Consider the following 23,271-nt stretch of genomic DNA (forward strand, 5'->3'; position numbering starts at 1 on the left):
TAAGTTAATTTTGAAAATAACACGATTGAATAACACAATGCCACATAAGCAAATCAAAAGTTTCTGATTCAAATGTGGGTCCCAACTGATCAATACACGTATAAAAACAAATCAACGTAGGGCCCGTAACGCGTCAAAACCTCTTTCACACTCATTATCCTTATCAATCCACTTTACGCCACGTGTCCTCTCGCTAAACGACATTTCTCACCCCCGTTTTTGGCTTTTTTTATTTCGTGGACGTCAAAGCAACCTTACATAATTACTTTTACAAAAAAATTAATTTAAATTAAAAAATAACCGACGGCTCCCCCCACCTCCAAGATATTTGAAAAAAAATATAAATAAACAAACCGAAAGAGTAGGCCACGTAATCCACTCGACGATCCACACGTGTGAAGCTAGTTTTCTTAAAGTCGAAGGGGCGTTAACCTTAGCTGGAACCTTCGTGAGCAACGACATCGCACCGTCCATCCACATGAATAGAGCGATCGTAGCCGTCGCCTACTGAAGAGCCTCATCTTCTGACACGTGGAACGCGCATGGCCAGAAATTTGCGGGGTAACATAGATTATTGTAGGCTTATCTGATTAACGGCCTATAAATAGAATTCAGACGATGTTTTTTTCAATGTCAGTTTCAAATACCAATCCGAAACCCAATTCAAAATCCTTCTCTTTTGTGCGAAAGTAAAAGAAAAGAAAATTTATCTGAATCTGCATTTCTGCGACTCCTCCTGAGACGAAAATTAAGGAAAACACTTTGTGATCGGAAAAAGATGGCGTTGAATATCACTCACCAGATCGCGACTTTAGCTGGATCAACTGTTCCGGGAGAGTCGGGATCAGGTTCGTCGGCATCGGCAGTGTGGAAGTCGCCGGCGACGAGTCAAAGATGCAGGATTCAGATGTCAGAGTCCACCGACGGCGGATTATCGCCTCCTCGGAGTCCGTGCAGGTCCAGGCAGTTGAGTCCTTGTCGGACTCCGCCGAGTCCTTGCAGGTCGCCGGTGTATGGTGGAATGAGGGCGGATCTGTCGGTGGCGTGTCAGGCGTTTGCGACGGATTTAGAGCTGGCTCCGCCGGCCGTGGTGGAGGGGGATTTTTCCTCTGTGAATGAATACAAAGAACTGCGTGGTGCGCATGATAAGGGGAAGGGGGTGCCGGTTTACGTGATGATGCCGCTAGACAGCGTCACGATGAACCACACGGTGAATCGGAAGAAGGCGATTAATGCGAGTCTTCAGGCGTTGAAGAGTGCCGGTGTGGAGGGAATCATGATGGACGTGTGGTGGGGCCTGGTCGAGGGCGACTCACCCGGCTCGTACAACTGGGGCGGGTACAACGAGTTAATCGAGATGGCCAAGAAGCATGGGCTCAAGGTTCAGGCCGTTATGTCTTTCCATCGGTGTGGTGGAAACGTTGGTGACTCTTGCAAGTGCGTGTTAATTTAATTTAATTTTTTTTTGCATTTTTTTAATTTTAATATGTTTTAAAAATTTAGATGGAAATCCGATTACTGATGATTTGGATTATGAATGAATACAGTATTCCTTTACCCAAGTGGGTGGTGGAGGAGATTGACAAGGACCAGGACCTTGCTTACACTGATCAATGGGGAAAGAGGAACTATGAGTACGTTTCGCTTGGCTGTGATACCATCCCAGTTCTTAAGGGCCGCACTCCTGTTCAGTGTTACGCTGATTTCATGCGTTCATTTAGGGACAACTTCAAACACCTTCTCGGTGACACCATTGTGGTAAGTAATACAGTCGATTCTTTTATCCTTATTATGAAATCTTGGCCTATTTGGTTAAGAAAAGTATTTCTAGGTTAATTTATTTTTATTTATTTATTTTTATGGATCTGTGAGCTTTGTTTGGCTGAGTTTTGCATTTGTTTTTTTTTTCTCTCAGGAAATCCAAGTGGGAATGGGTCCAGCTGGTGAACTTCGTTACCCTTCATACCCAGAGGAGAATGGAACTTGGAAATTCCCTGGAATTGGAGCTTTCCAGTGTTTTGACAAGGTACTGTTTTTACCGTTCAGAAATTCATTCATGGAGTTTGTATTTTTAAAACAAAAAAATAAATTGGCTATTTAATTGTAAATACAATAGTAGAATGAAAAGACTTTATGCTTGCATGAACTATATCTACAATATTGTGAATACCCATTTAGCTGAATGCACTGCATATGCAGAAACTGTTGAAAAGGTGTGCTTGATTGATACATTTTGTGTAGAGTCATGGTCACATGGTTGGTTAAGAATTCAATCATTAGTATTTTTTATGTGCCAATGAATTGACACAAATCTTGATTATTGTATGCAGTACATGATCAGCAGTTTGAAAGCTGCAGCGGAAGCAAATGGTAAGCCGGAATGGGGTAGCACAGGTCCCACTGATGCTGGTCACTACAATAACTGGCCTGAAGATGCCCCCTTTTTCAAAAAGGAGGGTGGAGGTTGGAACGGTACTTATGGTGAATTCTTCCTCAGTTGGTATTCACAGTTGCTGATCGACCATGGTGAGAGAATCGTCACCGCAGCCAAGTCTGTTTTTGAGGACACCGGTGTGAAGATCTCGGTGAAGATTGCTGGAATTCACTGGCACTACGGTTCCAGATCCCACGCCCCTGAGCTCACGGCAGGCTACTACAACACCCGTTTTAGAGATGGTTACCTCCCCATTGCGCAGATGTTAGCTCGACACGGCGCCATATTCAACTTCACCTGCATTGAGATGAGGGATCACGAGCAGCCTCAAGACGCCCTTTGCGCACCAGAGAAGCTGGTGAGGCAAGTTGCCCTGGCCACACAGAAGGCCCGGGTTCCTCTCGCTGGCGAAAATGCACTGCCCCGCTATGACGATTACGCTCACGAGCAGATCTTACAGGCAGCGTCCTTCAACTTCGAAGGTAGCAATGGAGAAGGAGAGATGTGCGCGTTCACTTACTTGAGGATGAATCCGCATTTGTTTCAGGCGGATAACTGGAGAAGTTTTGTGTCTTTCGTGAAGAAGATGAAGGAAGGAAAAGGTTCCAACAAGTGTTGGGAGCAAGTGGAAAGAGAAGCAGAGCATTTTGTACATGTTACTCTGCCTTTGGTGCAAGAAGCTGCTGTTGCTCATCTGCACTGAAGAGAATACATTAACCTATGCATTTTAGGACCAAGGCTTGTTGTTACACACGAACAAGGACGACTTGTATTGGCAATAATTGTACCGAAAAGTTTACTGGTTTTCTTTCCACGGTCCTTTTTCGTATGCTGTGGATTGAAATGGGTTTTGGATCATCTGTAATATTAAACTCCTAAACCCTATGAATTCTGATGTATACCGTAATCAATAATGAAAATTTTATAGCTTCTTTATACTGCTTTCAAATTTGATTTGGTGTTCTGCTCTTAATATATCAATTCAACTTATCAACCAAGTGCCGATGTAAATGAGTAATCCTAAATCTGAAAAAATAAAATAAAATGGAAATTATACTTTGTATTATATTTAGAATTTACCACATTTGTATAAGCTCCTTGGCAGTATAGTTAATAATTACTAATGTATATGATGAACCAACAAGTTTAATATAGTAATTTATATTAATTATATTTATTTCTAATTATCATGTGGCTTGAAGCTGAAATCGAACTTAGTTGAGTGTTATTCCTTCTTCTATCCTACATAAGGCATGTTTAGCTTAATTGATGAACATAAATTATTTTTGGGATTTTTTTATTTACTAGATATAAACAATGTGCATAATGCACGTCTTGCTTAGTTTTATTTATAAAATTTATTAATTGTTTTTATTAAATTTATATTAATGTCATATAAATTTCAAATAAATTTATATTAGTTTTATTTTTGTTTAAGTTTATGTTTGTTCTAGTTTTTGAATTTTGGAGTAACAACAAGATATTATATATTTAATGTAATATTAAATATTATACTTGGATTTTAAATTTAAGTTTCTTGCTAGGTTTTTTGAAAAAATAATTTCTTGCTAATTCATAGTAAATTATATTATATGTTTAATATGATATTATTCTAATAAGGGAGTTTAAGTTTAATTAAATTTTATTTAAGTTATAAAACGTATGATTTTATTATTTTTAAATAATTATCATTGTAAAATATCTCAAAAATATCATATTTTATTTTGTTTAATTATTTATTATTTTAAAATGATTATCATTGTAAAATATCTCAAAAATATCATATTTTAATTTATTTAATTATTTTTTATTTTTAAATAATTATCACTGTAAAATATCTCAAAAATATCCTATTTTAATTTTTTTAATTATTTATTTTATTTTATTTAAGTTTAAGTGTTTACAAACTACCGTTAAATATAAGAATATTCTGTTAAAGTTAACATTAAAAAAATAAAAAACCGTTAAAACCAATAATTTCCGTTATCTACACACTTATTATATAGAAGAGATATACATATAACATAAATAATTAAAAAAAATTATTTTAAATAGAAAAGTTCATGGAATCCCAAGTTTTTATTAATTTTTATGTTAAGATAACATCTTACTATTTAAGATACATTTGGGTTGAATTCAATAAAGTATTATTATTAGGGTAGGTAACCATTTGGTACCCTGTGTTTTTGCAAAGTATCATTTTGATACTCTCTGTTTTCAATAATGCTCATATGATACCCTGTATTTTAAAATCGTACATATTTGGTACCCTAAACTCAAATTTAATTAATAAAATTTTACCAATTTAATCAAACTGCTGTCAATTATGTAAGTTCCAAATTTAAATTTAATTATTTAATTACATATAACTGATGTCAGTTTGATCATATTGACAAAAAGTTATCTATCACATCTGAGTGTAGGGTATTAAATATGCATAATTTTAAAATACAAGGTACCATATGAGCATTATTGAAAACAGAGGGTACCAAAATGATACTTTGCAAAAACATAGGGTACCAAATGAGTAAATTCCCTTTTTTAATTTGGTTTACAAAAATTAATATTAAGAGACCAAAATGTTAGTTTTTTATTATAATTCGAAAGTAACTTTTAAATTTTTTTCTTATTTGATTAATAAAATACTACTATTGTTTACGTATAAATTATATAAGTGGCGAAAAACATATTAAAAAGTTCTAATGTACTATACCAAAAGTAAATTTTGTTAATAAGCTAAGTAATCAAAAAGTTACTTTTACCAGAAAAAAGAAAAATTTGGGAAGTATAGTATTTTTAAAATCTATTTTTTTAATGATGTGGCAATATATTTAGAGCATCTTCAATGCTTGTAGCCACAGTGGTGGTTTGAGCATATTTATTATATAAAATGTCATCTTGTCAATGTCAAGTAAGATTTTTGTTTATTGTAGTTGGAGAAGTTGCCACTTGCAACGTTGCTTATTCTATTTCTAAAAAAATAATAATATTTTATACCAATTTATGTACTTTTGGCAACATCTAAAGTTGCTTGCATTGGTAATGCTCTTATATAAATAAAAAGTTTGTGATTTTTGGAATTAAAAAGCAAAAATTAACATTAAATGAAAATTTTTAGATATTTTTTTTAAGTTATTTTGTTAAGTGGTATTGGATATTTTTTTATTAAATAATTTTGAGATAAGTAACAAAAAGTTTCAAAAATTATACATAGAGCAATATATTATTTTATGAAATATCACTTATGAACTCTTGCCTTGAGTTAGCAGAGTCGTGTTTCGAAGGCCACTTTCTTGATTTCATTCCAACTTATACTAATAATAATAATAATAATAATAATAAAACTCGAGAAGATTCTCTTACTGATCACGTGAAAATGAACCTGTGATTGTCCAAAATGCTGGAAAAAAAACCCAACTACTAAAATGTGTTCAAATCACGTGCTTGACTTGGCTGGGTTATGTTATGTGGTCCTCTAAATCCAACCTAATTATTGTGATCTCTTTTTTTAACTTTTCTATCATCTTTCTTGGTCATAGCTCGTCATTTTTTTGATTTGTATATCTAAAGTTAAAACGTAGTTGTCAAAACACAATTTGTTGGAAGATTAGAAAAGTTAGTAACCATGAAACTTAATACCAAAAATGTCAAAGCAAATATTAGGCTTGTTTTTCATGTTCCTAAAATGAGGGTACTATTGGTGCTCAACACCACAAGTAGATGACATACTACTTTTAGTGTAATCTAATATCGGGTTCCATTTATTTGAATTTAATAAATATTATGAGATATTGCTAATCAATCATAAGGCGATACCTCATAATGTCGTGTTCGGCACCTTAAGGTGCTAAATAGCAACACTCTCGTAAAATGAGTGTTTCACACTATTATATATATGTCTTAATTAGTTTAATCTTTATTTGACCATATAATAGTCTATAATGATAAGTAGAACCTCTTTCTGGTTGTAAATAAATGAAATTAAATTGTAAACGTTTTTTTTTCTTTTACATATTTGAATGGTAAAAGAAATGTTCATTTTTCACCACCAAATGCTTCCTACATTGGTGTAACATCTCATTTCAAGTGCTCTCTTTCCGGAAGACAAAGTCCTATGCTAATACTAATCTTAATTTACTCATTCAATTAATCACCCCAAATTCCATGGCAAACAAAATCAGATCTACAGAACAGAACCATTCCACTGCCACGTGTCACACAACCCACGAATCACATTTCCACGTGGCACTAATTTTAGTGGCCATAACTAGTATATATACGTGACTTCAAATGCTATACTCTCACCAAGAAAGTGTAAAAGAAAACACATCAAAAAAAAAAGTAACCAAACACATCCATCTTTTGTCTCAATTTTACCACAAATTTCAATCAATATGTCGAGCATGCAGGAAACCCAAGCCAAGGCTGAGGTATCAAAATACAAAAACACTTCCAATGTTATTAAATCTCTCTCTTTATGAATACATTTGTTGTTTTTGTTTTGGTTTACTAAAGAAGATTAATTTTCTTGTAGGCTAAGACCGAGGAGTTGTCACAATGCGCTAAGGACTCAGCAACCGAAGCAAAGGACAGGACCGCTGATGCTGCTCATTCAGCAACTGACTCTGTCCAGCATGGAAAGGACCAAAGCGCGGGATTCCTCCAACAGGTCAGTTCTTATCCCGTTTGAAATATATTCCATTCATTCCACAACTGTTCAATAATCGAACAATTAATAATTATTGAAAGTCTAAGTACATCAAACTGAATTCGTAATATATCAAATCTCGATCGAAGTATTTGACACAAAACCTATCTTAACCATTGAAATTGCCATTATATTTACTATGTGTGTGTGAATTGATCAGACTGGAGAACAAATGAAGAGCATGACTCAGGGTGCTGTGGACACTGTCAAGAGCACACTTGGAGTGGGTGACAAGAAGTGAAAAATACCTAAAGCTTCTACTACCATGACTACTACTACTACTTCATGGGATTATTCATTATTGAGCTAATTTTACTTAGCATTATTACTATTATATTATTAATTGGTTAATCCTTTTCCCTTTTTTGCCATTAGCAAATGAGCCTGCTCAATTTTGCTTTTTCTTTATTTGTAATAAATGTCTTGAGTTACTCTTTTTGAGAAATTATATAATAAAATTTCCAGCAAGTAATTCAAATAAGTGGGTTTTGTTTCATGAACAATCTACTACAAATTCTTTTCTAGTTTGTCATTATTGACATAATTATTTATTTATTTTTATTACAAATTCACTACACTACAATTCACTTCATTATTATTCTATTGTGAAAGAGTACAAACTTAGTCAACAATTTGGAGCACACGCAAATGAATCGATTTACAAAAATGAAAAGCAATTCAGAGATTGGTAAGAAAATTAAACCATAAAGTATTCAAAGAAATTTCAATGTTTACAGTAATCAACAAAATATTATAATCATAATGTTTTATATGGTGGTCTGATGAACAAGTGGATGATTTTATCATATTTTCAACAAAAATACACCTAAAAACATAAAAATGACTTATAATTAAATTTTCGAAACGTGCTTATATTTTTTTAACTCGTATTTTTTACTCTTGAAGATAAATAAAAGAGAAAATGAGGGAGAAACAAAATAAATTATATATATTTTTAAGCTCGTGAGTATTTTTGTTATTCTATATTTCAATTATAGTATTTTTTTTAGAAAATGAATCATATTCTTTTAAATATAAGTTCACTCTAAGGCATATTTGCTCTAGATTACCGGTTTACTTCAAAAATTAATTACTGCAAGGAGGAGATTTTTTCATACATTATTTTATTTAATTATATTCAATTAAAAATATATATTATCTATTGTAATATCTTAATTGAATATTTAATTAATATTCTAAAAAATCAAATCAAATTTAAATTTAAACAAATATATGGATTGGTATGGTTCCTCTACACCTAGGACACCAGAATATCGAACCATGAACAAATAAAGATGTGAGATAAAAGCATATCGGCTAGTGATTGTGAGGCCCCACCCCAATTCTTGACACGAGGGGACACCAAATGCATCTGCCCTTCCACCCCTTTGATAATATATTAATTTAAAAAGTTACACATATATTTATATAAATATTATTTTAATTAATTAATTATTACTAATTATCTCATAATTATTTATTTGTCCAAAAATATTTAGAGAGAAATATGACTAAAATACTAGATTTCTTCGGTGCCCTAGACAATTGCATATGAAATTTGGCATAAAAATTCAAAATTTTCGTAAAGTTGAATTATGACCATAATTCAAGATCAATAATAGCCCTAGATAAAAGTATTGAAATGTTCAAAAAATTCGAGCTATAAAGAGAGAAATATGACAGAAAGACTAGGTCGCTTCGGAGCTCTAGGCAATTGCCTATAAAATTTTGCATGAAAGCTCAATTTTTTTGTTTGGTTGAATTACGACCCTAATTCATGCTAATTATTATCCCAATATAATAGTATCGAAATGTGAAAATCTTCAAAGAAAATTATAGAGATTTACAAAGAAATATAACTAAAATACTAGATTGTTTCGGAGCCCTAGGCAGCTACTGATGGACCCAAAACGGGTATGTTTAAAAATTTATAAATAGCAAGCGCACGAATCGTTCATATAGAATAGTGATCGTGTAAGCAAGGATGTCGAACCCAAAGGAGTTGTCTAAAATTGAAAAGAGAAAACTATTTTAAATCAAAAGTAATAAATTCTAACCTAGCTCAAAATATTGATGGGATTTTTGTATAATAAAAATAAAATAAAAGATAATAATAAAGAAATTAAAGACAATATATAAACATAAATTAATAATTGTAAACAAGATGGTAAAATAAGATTATTAAGGATTAGAATCCACAAAATATAAGTTCAATAATATTTATAAGTACATTGATTCCCAAGTTTTAGTGATAGTTAAAATAAATAAAACTATCATTTTCTAAATAGATTTATAATTTTAAGCACAAATTATTTCTAAAAATATAGGATTTTTCTTCACTTTTCAAAATTATAATTTCAAAGCATTTAGTGTAGATCAATCTAATGAAATAACAAATAAATCAATGAACATTATTTATAAAGCAAAACATAATATTTTTGTTCTAAGCATGGATGTGTACAATTTAATGACACATCTTACACAAAGAATATTATGTATTTGCACTAATGAAGAACAAAGTTTAAATATGTGCTAACAATCCAAAATACATGATATTTAAGATGAAAGAAGATATTTGAAGAAGAAAATTCCATAAACTTTATTGCACAAAATGGGAAATCAACATACAAAATAAATACTATCTAGTTACATAATGTTTCATCATCACCTTAATAATCTTAAAAAGATTAGAAACACATAACTAGAATAGCAAATACAAACTAAAAATTACAAACATAAATAGGAAAATTTGGAGGAAAAACCCCCAAATTTTTCTTCTAAAAATACATAGAAAATAACCAACAAGAAGAAGAGAATATAGAGGTTTTGAAATGTGTAGAATTTGGTATAGTAACCTCCCCCCTAAAAAATGGACTCCAAACTCCCTTATTTATAGCCAAAAAATGAGAATTAAAATAATCAATTTAAAATAATTAAATTGATTAAATTAATTTAATTAATTATAATATGGCAAATAGGGGTAAATTATAGGGTATAATTATGATGTTTTGGGGTAAAATATGTAGAAAGTGTGGTAAAAAGTTGGCATTTTTGTCATAGGGGACAATGGTACATTTTGCTTTTTTATGGGCTCAAGAAAATAATGCTTTGTGGCATGCTTTGGGTGGCTGGTCCGAAATGGGGCAGGCTGGATTCGGCTTGGGCCTGCTTGGTTGGAGAAAAAGAAGTGGCCAAGGGATGCAAATGAAGAGGAGGCTGATTGATGAATGTGAGGTGGCAGGCGGTATTGGCACATGGAGGCAGGCATTGACTTGTTGGTGAAACAAGTTGCTGGAAGGAAAGTGCTGAAGGAGAAATGGTCCTCACGTGGCTGATGGAGTGCAGCTGCTGGGAGCTTGGCATCTGGGCTTTTGGAGGCAGGCCGTGGGCTTCGTGGGCTGCTGGAAGCATGGCAGCTTGCTGGGCCAAATGGGTTTGGCTTTGGGCCTTTGGACAAAAACACTACATCTATTACTTTTCTTTGAATAATACCACTTTTTCCTTCATTTTCTTGCTTTCAAGAGCTAAAATAATACCACATAATTCCTACAAAATAAGTATAAATTAAGTCATGATAAAATATTTTCAATTATAAAATAAATCAATTTAATTTTTTGAAAATATTAATTATAACTTAATTTATATTTAACATTTAAGTTTAATAATACAACAATTTTTTACCACTAACTTAACAATAATAATTCAAATAATTAACTACAACATTTTACAACAAAATAACTATAAAAACACACAAAAATCTATAAAATTAAAATAAACCTAATAAATTCAAAATTACTTAAAAACTTAATAAATCAATTAAAAACTCAAGAATTAAGCAACAATTAGCACATAAAAAGTGGTAAAATAACTCTATTTTGTAGAGTTATCAGCTACTCATTAAGTTACGTTGTCATATTTCTCTCTTAATAGCTTGATTTTTTTTTAACATTTTAATACAATTATCTAGGGCTATTATTGATCTTGAATTAGGAACGTAATTCAACCAAACCAAAAATTTGAATTTTCATGCCAAATTTCATTAGCAAATGTTTAGGGCTCTGAAACAATCTAGTATTTTAGTTATATTTCTCTCTAAATAGCTCTATTTTTTTTTTAAGATTTTCACATTTAAATACTATTATTTAGGGAAATTTTTTATATTGAATTAGGGTCATAATTCAACCAAACGAAAAAAAAAATTAAATTTTCCTTCCAAATTTCATAGGTAGCTACCTAAGGCACCAAACAAATCTAGTATTTAAGTCATATTTCTCTCTAAATAGCTCTAATATTTTTGAACAATTTACCATTTCAATATTATTATCTAGGGATACAATTGAACTTAAATTAGGGTCGTAATTCAACCAAATAAAAAAATTAAGCTTTCATGCCAAATTTCATAGGCAGTTGTCAAGGGCTCCAAAGCGATCTAATAATTCTGTCATATTTATCTCCCAATAGATCGAGTTTTTTAAACCTTTTAACATTTCAATAATATTTCCTAGGGATATTATTGAGCTTGAATTAGGATCGTAATTCAATGAATTTGTTTTTTTGAATTTTCATACCAAATTTCATAGGCAGTTGCCGAAGTCTCTGAAGTGATCTAGTATTTCAATCATACTTCTCTCTTAATAGCTCGAATTTTTTTGAACCTTTTAACATTTCAATACTATTTTTTAGGGCTATTATTGAACTTGAATTAGGGTCGTAATTCAACCAAGCAAAAAAATTTAATTTTCATGCCAAATTCCATAAGGCACCCAAGAAAAGTAGTATTTCAGTCATATTTGTCTCTAAATCGCTCTAATTGTTTTTTGAAAATTTCCCATTTCAATACCATTATCTAGGGCTACAATTGAGCTTTAATTAAGGTCATAATTCAACCAAACAAAAAAACTAAGAATTCATGTCTAATTTCATAGGCAGTTGTTTAGGGCTTCGAAGCTATCTAGTATTTCGGTCATATTTCTCTCTTAATAGCTCTAATTTTTTAGTACCTTTTAGCATTTCAATACTAGTGTCTAGGGCTATTATTGAACTTCAATTAGGGTCGTAATTCAACCAAACAAAAAAAAATTGAATTTTCATTCCAAATTCCATAGGCAACTGCCTAGGACTCCTATAACGCCCTAGTTAGCCCAAGACCGTCACACTGTGTACTTTAAATAGTGCTTAACTCACGAAATGAGTCATTAGGTTGTAAACATGTATCTAGGTGTTATTAACGGGCCAGGGTGAAAATCTCGGTTAAAAGGAATTGATATATTTTATTAAAAACGTTAAATTGTACATGGGCCCATAAAAGTGTTTACAAAGTTATTTACAATCCAAAATGGTCATTACAATACAAAAGTTACAATCTGCCAACCTAAGCGGCAAATATAGGGTTAAACCCTAGTTCCCCTGAGAAACACTTTGGTCGTGGTGGTCAAGCGGCCGCATATGTACATCCCCACCTAAGCTCTCCACTTAAGGCTAAGTGAGCTTTTTTTCCCTTTATCTGCACCGCATAGTGTTGACTGCGTTTTTAGCCAACGACGTGAGAACGTCAATAATGACAAGCCTTCAAGAGAATGTAAACGACAACAGACAGTTTTAATAAAGAAAATAAAGAACACACAAGATTTTTATAGTGGTTCAGCCCCGATTGTCGGTAGTAGCCTAATCCACTTAGAGTTGTGATTTATAGATCCGTACTCAAGATCAGATGGACTGAGCCAACTGAGTTTCTTCAGTACAGATTGCAAAAATACAAGAATTCTCTCAAATATCAGCACTTTCTCTCTCTAGAATACTCAGACCCAAATTTCTCTCTCTAGAGGACTCAGACCCAAATTTTCTCTCTAGAGAAAGAAGAAGCAGAAGAAGCCCCTCTCTCATCCCATAAGCCCTCTATTTATAGGCTTAGGGTCATACATACGGTATCCCCTAGAACCGGGATATTTTATTATATTTATTACATTTAAATTACAAAGAAACATTCAAAATTCAAAATGTAACAAACCCCCCATTTGTGGGAAGAATGAGAGATTCCCGGTTGAAGTTGTTTCTGGGAATCTTGACTTAGTCCTCCTCTTGCTAGTTGATCCACCTCCTACTGACCACCCATGCAAGTGCTGGTCGGACATGTGCATGGTGGTAGGACATGCACTTGTTGGTCGGACGTGCATGGTGGTAGAACATGCATGGTGGTAGGACATGCACTTCTCTCCCCTAACATGGCACTCTCCTCTAGCATGCCATGTTTCTCCTCGGACCAAATCCTTGGGGTCTCCTAGGACCACTCTCTTGGGGTCTCCTAGGACCACTCTCTTAAGTTCTCCTCGGATGCACTCTCCTTAGCTCTCCTAGGATGCATTCTCCTTAGCCTCCTAGGATGATTTCTCCTTAGCCTCCTAGGATGCATTCTCCTTAGCCTCCTAGGATGTACTCTCCTTAGCTCTCCTAGGATGCATTCACCTTAGCCTCCTAGGATGCATTCTCCTTAGCCTCCTAGGATGCACTCTTCTTAGCTCTCCTAGGATGCATTCTCCTTAGCCTCCTAGGATGCACTTCCTTAGCTTTCCTCGGACCAAGGTGCACTTGGCTTGGTTATGACATCTTTCAAGCAGTCTAAATTCTTCGTCATTCTACCGGGTCCTTTATCACAACTCTGAGGAGTCAATGTATTTATTGACTATTAATGTGTCTTTTACTGATCATGCACTGCCACTTGTCACCTTTATTGCCACATTATTGATCTCCAATTTTTGGGTATAACACATAGCATCCGTGAGTCAAGACTTAGCAAGAAAACTTATTACTACATGTATACAAATAATATTAAATGATCATATAATCATTTTGGGGTCTTGCACCCTGGTTCGTTGACTATTAAGTTGTTCTGGGGACCTACGCCCTAAATATATGACTAGTAAGTCATTCTAGGGTCCTGCGCCCTCAATAGATGACTAATGAGTCTCTCTCTGGGGACCTGCACCCTAAATACGTAACTAATGAATCACTCCTTGGGGACCTACTCCCTAAATAGGTGACTAATGAGTCACTCTCTGGGGTCCTACACCCTAAGCCATGTGACATTCCAGTCACTTAAGCCTTTTAGCCCCGGCTCTGAGTAACTAGCCAAGTGCTTTAGTTTTCTTCAACCAACAGATCGGTCAAGCATTTAATGCTCATGTTGATTAGATCTAATCATTTCGGCGTGCATTAAACACGCTTGTTGATGTCGTTTTTCGTCAACTTAAATAGGCGAGCAATTAAACAAGAAAATATTGGAGAAAATAAGCAAAGATGAACACAAGAGGTTTTTTACGTGGTTCATCAGTTAAATCTGCCTAGTCCATGAGTCTATGTTATTAGAAGTTGAGAGTTTTCTAGAAACTTTTCAGATAATAGTTGCCCAGCTTTTGCTCTCCAGAAATCAGAATTCGGTCCTTTACAAACGATGCTTCCTTCTCTATTTATAGGGAAGGTTTGCAGAATTCATTCCCACATATCTTGGGAAGATATTATGTGAATCAAATAATATAATGCTATTTAATGCATGATTTTCCACGTACACGGAAACGTCCCATGAAAAGTGGGATCGGATAACAGGTTAAATAATATCCCTTAAACAATGGGATTGTACAACAATAAATATGTTCACATATAACTGATTAACTCAAGTACGAGATTCATCAAATCTCTGAGACTAGCAGTCGATCACGAGCTCGTCGCCTAACTTTGCATATGCTCGGAACAACTAGCTATTGATGAAGTCATCTCATTTGAGCTTACAATTCCCGAGCTCGAGCCATCTCGTCTGAAGACAAGAGATGTATCAGGGAAAAATATATACAAGTGTCAAACCATGGCCATTGCAAGCTCAGATAATATTCGAGGCTACACATCCTTGAGCTTTTCGAGGTCGTTACTTATAACAAAGTAGCTCGACTGAAGGATCATATGACGATCGTGTATATTTCAAGCTCACACCTTACAAGCCTAAATTTCAGGATCACAATCTCATGCTCGAAATCTGGGTGTAAAATTTTTCCCCCTCAAAAGTATCAGTTCGAATCATATGAGCAGGAAACTTTTGAACTGCCCTTCTTGGAAACTGTATCATTCATTACACTCGAGTGTGGACATGCGTTAGACATGCACTGAATGGTCAGAGTACTTGAGTGTCTTTTGCACCATGCGCACGTTCGTCCGTCTGCCAGTTTTATGCCGCCGTCCTTTCATTCGTTCCTGACCGTTCGATCAGATACCGAATTTGGCCAACAGTCTAGATCAACTCGACGCTTGACATCCTTTGGGGCCTATAAATATTCCCATCGTCTTCCTCATTTCATTTTCACGTCTTGTGTTTTCAGAGAAAAGAAAAGAAAAAACTAGGACTCAAAATTTGCTCTGTTCTTGCATGTTTTCCAAACCAAGAAGACAAAACAACGCTGGCTTGTTCAAATCCGTGAGATCATTTTTGCAACCACTCCTTCGATCATCAATTTCTCTGTATCCACCAGCTTCATTGTGTAAGTATATGTTCTTGACTCCATATGTTCGTGTATATATTCTGTTTTCTACATTTCTGCTTGCATGTTTGTATTGTTGTTACACTGTAGGCACATCTACTAGTTAGGCACTAGAATGTTTAAGCCGATACTGGGTAACTCTTAGATTCTTCTGGTATTATGGGTTCCAAACCCAAATTTTGCGTGAAAGATGCAAATATAGTTCTTCATTTAGGTTTCGGATGGCATGTCGTGTAGACCAAGAAAAGGGGTATGGAATTATGATTTTTAAATTGCATGTTTCCCAAAAATATCACCCTTTTGAGTAACCGCCAACTTTTTCCCTAAAAATCTGGGATTTTTAAAAATAAATCCAATTTTCTCCCTTTACGTCGAATACACACTCAGGCTCGACTTTTCCAATAACTCAAGTTCTCCCGAGCCTGGTCTCGTTCTTTTGATCGAGCCTATTCCATGGTCTCAAGCATTCGAGCTCGAACCATCTCAATTTTTATTCTCGATTTCTTGTGTGCCTGGCCCTCATCCTTTTTCTTTCTTGCTAGATGTCGCAAAATTTGGAAAAACGGTGGGGGTCATTACTTGCGATTCCTTATTCACCGAACTCCCCTTTACTCGAAATCAACAGTTGATCTGTGAGCACGAAGTGAGGTGTGAGCAAGAGGATACTCGAGCTCACTTTCGACGCCAAATTGACGAGGTCGAAGAAAGAAAGAGGAAAAAACTTCGGGTCGCAATCTATCCAGACCCGGACTCTGAGCCCAGACCAATTCTTCTCGACCCCAAGCTTAAAATAACGGTCGCTTACAAACTGGGCAAACTCCAATTTTCATTGATGGGGGAATCAACAAATCAACCATCCACCTCACAGCCGACTACCATTCCCACCTCGAGGGGAGATTTTTTTGAGACCGAGCACTATTGGAGCTCGGTTTCCTCATTGGGACAAATAACCAACATCCTAGCTCACCACGGCCTAGGATTGTTAGGCTGGCTAAGGTGTCGAGCTCCGACTTCCAATGAGCGCAGCTGCTACACCCCGAGAGATGGCAATCCCGACAATAAGCTGAAGCTCGCGGCTTGGAGCCATGAGCATATGAAGGCAAGGGCCTTATAGCCCTTGAAGTCCTTTTTTAAGGACTTTCTGGATTTTATTGGGCTCGCGCCCTTACAACTCCAGACCAACTCGTACAAGGTCTTGTCAGCCCTGAGGTCACTCTACCACGAACTGAAGTGGGAAGGACCTTCGCCAAGGGAGATTTTATATATCTTTTGTCTGAAAAGCAACCCCTCCCGAGCTCGGGGAGGAGATGGGTTCTACTATTTTTCGAGCTACCTCAGAGAGAAGAAGATCTTCGAGGACATTCCCAACCATCCTCCTAACTTTAAATTGGCGTTATGTTGGACGGACAGCCTGGCTCCCTCCAAATATTACTCGTTCAGACGAATACGTAAGCATACGATCCTTTTCCTCTCATGCTCAACTTTTGTTTAGGCTCGAATTATCTCATAATGTGTTCCATTCTTTCAGCCAACTATTACCGTCCCACTCCCACGGACGCGATGAGGGAGCATAAAGAAGCTTTGCTCCAGCTTCCTTATGGCAAGCGCTCCATATCTTATCTTCTCCACGAAGATAGGCTTCGAGCCTACAGCCTCTTGGAGAAGGACAATGTAATGCCCTGAAATCCGTAATGCAGTTTAATGGCTGGATTAGTAGGCCGGGAGAGTCATAACTGTTTAATTATGCCATTAATTGATAATATGCATGTTTATGTGAATTATATTATAATATGATGTTAAATGCATGCATGTGGGTCCACATTTCATTACAGGGGTGTTTTGGTAATTTGGTCCGTTGAGGGCGTAATTGTATATTTGTATGCATGTCGGTGACCTATTGTTGAGACCATATTATAATGTAGGTTTGTTCGAGCTATTCAGCATGAGACGATCTTTGAATATTAATTAGCGGTTTAGTCATAACAGGTTTAAGTTCGGGGCTCGGGGTGAGTCTTGGGGTGATTTTAATGATTAGAGCGTTGCCGAGAATTAAAGGGTAACGGGATATGAATTATTGGTGTTTGAGAATAGCGGGAATTTGAGAGCCTTAATTATGATTAACAAAATAGGTGGAAATGTCGATTTTTCCCTTGGGAGCCTTTATAAATCCTTAATTGACCTAGGGGTATTTTGGTCTTTTCACCCCTAGGATAGATATAAGCCATTGAAGGCTGTAGAAAGAAAGAGAAAATAGAGTAACTTTAAGAGCTTCTCCCGTACCTGCTTTTGTTCATTTTCTCTTTGGATTTTTGAGCCTAACTTGAGGATTCAAGCTTGGGAAGTAAGTCTTGAGAGCTTGGGAGTGTGTTCCACCATTGAAGAGCATCATAATCTGAGCTTGAGGTAAGTTTATAGCCATTAAATTCCCTGGTTTGCTCTGTTTTAGCTTTGGTTTTCAGTTGAGATTCTTAGGTTGGATGATTGATTTTGTTGGGAGTTTTGGCTAGGGTTCTTGTGGTTGTGATGATTAGGGTATGTGGGGATGATTTTTGGGTTCATTTGGCACCAAAAATGAGGTTTGGAAGCATTGGAATCGAGTTGGAATTGAAGGAGTAGAAGGAAGAGGTTTCAGGGGAGTTTCTGGCTGGGCGGTTTGGGGTTTTGAGTATAGCGCTGGGGCGCTAGTGAGTAGCGCTATAGCACTACTCTGTTCCTTCATGATCCCGTTTTGAGTGTTTTTAAGGGTTTTTGGCTCGGGGTTTCAATCCTTACTCACCGTGTGGGCATGTTTCGAGGTCCCGAGAGTGGGGTTTAGGCTAAGACCCTTTCATTGTTGATTTTCATTAATGGAGGTCATAATTGGATATGATTAGGTAACCGCTAAGGAATCAAAAGGTCGATCATTCTCAGGAGTCGTTCTTATTTTATTTCTCGCTCGAACCAGAGGTAAGAAAACTGCACCTTGTGTATGTGGCATGCATGACTGTTGTTGAGGCATGTTGATTGATAAATGTGGACATTGATTGCATATTAAATGCTTAGCAGAGCTTGCTTACTTGTGTATGGCACTGATTAGTCAGGGACGACATTGGTCGCATATTGCTGACTTGAGAGTCAGAAACAGCATAAGCGTCCTGAACGCAGGGCCGATTAAAGATTAGATCTAATCGATATCAGTGTTGAATGACTCTAGAGCATTAATGTAACGCCCTGGTTACCCCAGAACAGTTACGGTGAACAGTGAACCGGAAATTTGACTCGCTACCCGAGTCCTTTGGTTAAAAACGTGATCTAGGTACTATTAACAGGTTAAGGTGAAAAACCAATAAAAAGGATAGGGTACATTTCATTAAGTAAATAAACTGCTCATGAGCCTTTTTAAAATGTTTACAAGTAGTTCGCATTACAAAAGAGTTGCTACAGTTCCAAATATACAATCCCCGCCGGCCTAAGCGGCAAAAATAGGGTAAACCCCTAGTCCCTCTGAGAACTCCTTGACCGTGGCAGTCAAGCGGCCCTGTATGTACACCACATCGCCCAAGCTCTCTACTCAAGGCTGGCCAAGCTTTTCCTTTCCTTTACCTGCACCACATAGCACCCATGAGCCAAGGCCCAGCAAGAAAACATAACAAAACATGATATAATATCAACAACGATCATAATAACCATTCAGGACTATCAGTCCAACAAATAGGTGACAATAGCCAAAAGTCACAATAACGAGCATCGCTCCCTTTAGCCATGTGACGATAGGGTCACCAGGGCTTATCTGATAGATGATTTCCTTCGTAAGCTTGTTCAGGACAGGTGCATGGTGACTGGTCACCAACATAACCTTCCTCACGACTCTGGAGTCGAAACTATGGACAACGTCCTTTAGCCATGTGACAAACGGTCACCGGGGTCATATACCTTGGCTATAGTCATCTGGTCGTAGACCAGGCAAGCGCTTATAAGTTCTTCGACCTTAGGGTCGGTCCCACACTAATGCCATAGAGCCATTCAGTGCGTGATCATCGACTTTAGAGTCGGTCCCTGACTAGTTTGTGTCTTAAACAGGTAATCAGCGTTCACTAGCGTTTAATATGCAATCCATGTCCACATATATCAACCAACATGCCTCAAATATCCAACCATGCATGTCATATACCTGTACAGGGTGCAACTGTATTCATACACTGTTTTCTTACCTCTGGTTCGAGTGAGGATTATAATATGAACGACCCCTGAGAACGATCAACCTTTAAAAACTTTGACGGTCACCTGGTCATAACCAAATTATAGAATTTATCAATAAAAATGATAACCGAGGGTTCCCAAACCAAAACCCAGCCCCCGAGACCTCAAATACTACCCAACCGGATACTAGGCTCAACCCCGAGGCCTATGGTTTGAATCCCCGAGCCAAAAACCTTATTTTAGCAAAATTGTCCTTAAGGGCCGCGGCCCCCCTCTGCTGCGCCGCGGCGCGCCCCCCCTGACAGAGAAGCTCCCCATCTGCCAGGCGCCAAGGGCCGCGGCGCTCAGCCCAGAATGGCTAAGTCGGCCACACGAACCAGTCTTTTTCCCTGAGCTCTTTCCTCTCAAACCAGCTCTTCAAACCCTTTCTAAACCTCTTCCAAACACACAATTAAACCCCCAAATAACATCCATAGCTCACCCTCATCAAACCCCAATCAAAACAACATAAAAACTCCCTTTGATTCACACTTTCCACATCAAAACCCATGACTGAAAAGCTAAAACGAAAACAGAGCATAGCTTAAGTTCAATGATCAAAACTTACCTTAAAACCTGTTTTGAACTCCCACACAAGCAGAACCAAGTCTACTCACTCAGCCTTGAAGTTCCTTAGCTTGATATCCCACCTAGAACTCAAAACTCTCAAAGAAAGCAATGGAGAAGATGAAGCTAGGAGAAGGTACGGGAAGAGAAGAAAGCAAACCCCTGTTTTACTCTGTTTATTCCACCACCTTCTACAGCCACTAAACATCATATATATCCTCCCTAAAAAGACCAAAATGCCCTTGTGCCACCCAAAGCCTCTTAAACCAACTCAAGGGCAAAATTGGTACACTCCGCTAAACCCGTTAATTATAATTAACGCTTCCTAATTCCCGCTAAACTCAATATCCTCAAACACCAACAATTTATATCCCGTTACCCTAAAATCCCCGGTAACGCTTTAGCCATTAATATCACCCCGAGACTCACCCCGAGCCCCGGGCTCAAACCTGTTATGACCTAACCGATAAATCCCGTTCAACGATCGTCTCATGTCGGAGAACTCGAACCAATCCACATTATAATGTGGTCTCACAATATATCATTAATATGCACATACAAATATACAATTATACCCTCAACGGGCCAAATTACCATAATACCCCTGTAAGCAAATGTGGACTCACATGCATGCATTTAACATCATATTATAATATAATTCTCATCAACATGCATAAACACATTTAATGGCATAATTAAGCAGTTATGGCCCTCCCGGCCTACTAATCCAGCCATTAACCAAAATAGGGAATCCGGGGCATTACAATTAATGCTGGACCGACCCTAAGGTCGATGAAACTTACAAGCGCTTGACTAGTCTAAGCTAGTTACTCGAAGCTAGGGCCTAAGGCCTAGGTGATAGTTTGTCACATGGCTGGGAGCGGAATCCCACGGTTATGACTCTATGGTCATGCGATAGGTTATATTGGTGACCTGTTCATCGAGCACCTATCTTGATAAGCTAGTGAAAGGATCACTTATTTGTAAAGCCCCGGTGACCCTATCGTCACATGGCTAAAGGGAGCTGAACCCACTTTAGTGACTTTTTCCAATTGTCACTCATCTGTTTTGGACTGGAAGTCCTGAATGATTATTAGGATCATTGTTGATATTATACTCATGCGTTATTGTGTTTTCTTGCCGGGCTTTGGCTCATGGGTGCAATGTGGTGCAGGTAAAGGGAAAGAAAAACTCACCCAGCCTTGAGTGGAGAGCTTAGGTGGTGTTGTGTACATATGCGGTCGCTTGACCACCACGGCCGAGGAGTTCTCAGAGGAACTAGGGGTTTTACCTTATTTTTGCTGCTTAGGTCGGCGGGTTTGTAAATTTGAAACATTAATGACCATTTTGAGTTGTAAATAACTTGTAAATATTTTCATGGGCCCATAAACAGTTTTATGCGTTAAATAAAATATATCATTTCCTTTTGATTGGTTTTCCACCTTAGCCTATTAATAACACTAGAACCACGTTTTTAACCAAAGGACTATGGTAACAAGTTAAATTTCCAGTTCACCGTAACTGTTCTGGGGTAACCAGGGCGTTACAGACCAATCAACAGATGATAGGGCCTACAAGAAGTATACCAAGTGGGAGTTTGTGCCTCTCCCAACTGGCAGTCTTCCTCCGAGGTGAAGCTCTAAGGCACGATCCCCAGCTCGCCGTCGCAGGAGTCCGTGTTCGGGGAATGATGCCAATGATGAGGCCTCGAGCTCGAGTGACAGAGGTAAGGTCATTCTTAGCTTGGCCTTGTGGTCTCCTTCCCTACTTAAACATAAACCCGACATTCTAATCTTATGTGAAGATGATAGGGAAAACTTTTATGTATGGTCTTGGGTAGATGAGAGGGTCCATAGGTTTGATAGCTGGTTAGGGAAATACGACACAATGTATAGTCTGAATGAGGTTTGGGATGGAATAGCCGTCCAATACGTGATAAACGACTATAGGGACCTTTCGAGTTTGACTTCCACGTATAGGGAAGGGACTCCCCCAGCCTCCTCTGAAGATGGGGGAATTACCTGGTCGCCGAGCACGAGCTCGGGGGAGAGTTCCAGTTAGGTTCCCTGCATTTGTCTTTAATTATTTTAACTATTTGCTTTATGCTAATTTTAGCGTTTTTAAGCTCGATCTCTAATGTGATTTGATTGTCCAGGCACAATGGATTCCGACCTCGAGAACATGCTCACCAGTGGTGAGGGGGCCAAGAAAAGTAAGCGCCCGAGAGCCTCACAAAAGTCTGATCGGCCTGCTAAGGTCCTTAAAAGGACCGAGTAGACTCCTCCTCTCCTAGCTCCTACTGTTACGAGCCCGGCTGTGGACCCCACTCCCCGGGTCTATTTCAGATCGATCTCTTTGTCTATTTCGAAGACTGTCCCATCCTTATCCTTAATTACAACAAGTGTTTGGGCACTTGTCTGCTTCTTCCCTCTAACGGAATGCTATAGCATTCCCTTCCTGTGAGTTAGTCCCCTTTCAGAGTCCCGATGCCACTAGAAGTCGGGAACTTGATGGTCAGATGCCTAACAGATGAAACTGCCCCCAACCATACTAGGGCGGGTCTCCCGAGCAAAATGTTATAGGCTGATGGGAGATCCACTACTACGAATTCCATCATCTTGGTTACTGAGACTGGGTAGTCTCCCAAGGTTACAGAGAATTCGATAGATCCTATGCATGCAATCCCTTCTCCTGAAAATCCATACAGCGTAGTTGCATAGGCTTTTAGGTCGCGAAGCGCGAGTCGCATCTTTTCTAAAGTGGCTTTGTAAAGGATATTTACCAAGCTCCCGTTATCAATCAGGACTTGGTGTACCCTCTTG

At 37.2% G+C, this 23,271-nt stretch overlaps 2 protein-coding genes across 2 annotated transcripts; both read left to right on the forward strand.

Moving 5' to 3' along the window:
- The first annotated feature begins 628 nt into the window (after positions 1–628).
- On the forward strand, positions 629–3,370 carry LOC133819702 (beta-amylase 1, chloroplastic). The gene is made up of 4 exons (XM_062253006.1): positions 629–1,437; positions 1,548–1,758; positions 1,916–2,026; positions 2,331–3,370. The coding sequence occupies exons 1-4, from the start codon at positions 779–781 to the stop codon at positions 3,135–3,137; spliced, it is 1,788 nt and encodes a 595-aa protein (XP_062108990.1). The 5' UTR covers positions 629–778; the 3' UTR covers positions 3,138–3,370.
- A 3,080-nt stretch (positions 3,371–6,450) lies between these two features.
- On the forward strand, positions 6,451–7,623 carry LOC133816773 (late embryogenesis abundant protein 2). Its single transcript, XM_062249092.1, has 3 exons — positions 6,451–6,864; positions 6,969–7,103; positions 7,303–7,623. Exons 1-3 carry the CDS (start codon positions 6,829–6,831, stop codon positions 7,381–7,383), a joined length of 252 nt encoding a protein of 83 aa, XP_062105076.1. The 5' UTR covers positions 6,451–6,828; the 3' UTR covers positions 7,384–7,623.
- Positions 7,624–23,271: the final 15,648 nt, after the last annotated feature.

Source organism: Humulus lupulus, chromosome 2 (assembly GCF_963169125.1).
Source record: "Humulus lupulus chromosome 2, drHumLupu1.1, whole genome shotgun sequence".
Taxonomy (NCBI): Eukaryota; Viridiplantae; Streptophyta; class Magnoliopsida; order Rosales; family Cannabaceae; genus Humulus; species Humulus lupulus.

What these genes read in the sequence shown, in the direction of transcription:
- LOC133819702 (XM_062253006.1), top strand. Translation starts at nt 779, where the DNA reads ATGGCGTTGAATATCACTCACCAGATCGCGACTTTAGCTGGATCAACT. An exon ending in AACGTTGGTGACTCTTGCAA is followed by an intron (nt 1,438 to 1,547) that starts GTGCGTGTTAAT and finishes GAATGAATACAG; the next exon opens with TATTCCTTTACCCAAGTGGG. An exon ending in TTCTCGGTGACACCATTGTG is followed by an intron (nt 1,759 to 1,915) that starts GTAAGTAATACA and finishes TTTTTCTCTCAG; the next exon opens with GAAATCCAAGTGGGAATGGG.
- LOC133816773 (XM_062249092.1), top strand. Translation starts at nt 6,829, where the DNA reads ATGTCGAGCATGCAGGAAACCCAAGCCAAGGCTGAG. An exon ending in AAACCCAAGCCAAGGCTGAG is followed by an intron (nt 6,865 to 6,968) that starts GTATCAAAATAC and finishes ATTTTCTTGTAG; the next exon opens with GCTAAGACCGAGGAGTTGTC. An exon ending in GCGCGGGATTCCTCCAACAG is followed by an intron (nt 7,104 to 7,302) that starts GTCAGTTCTTAT and finishes TGAATTGATCAG; the next exon opens with ACTGGAGAACAAATGAAGAG.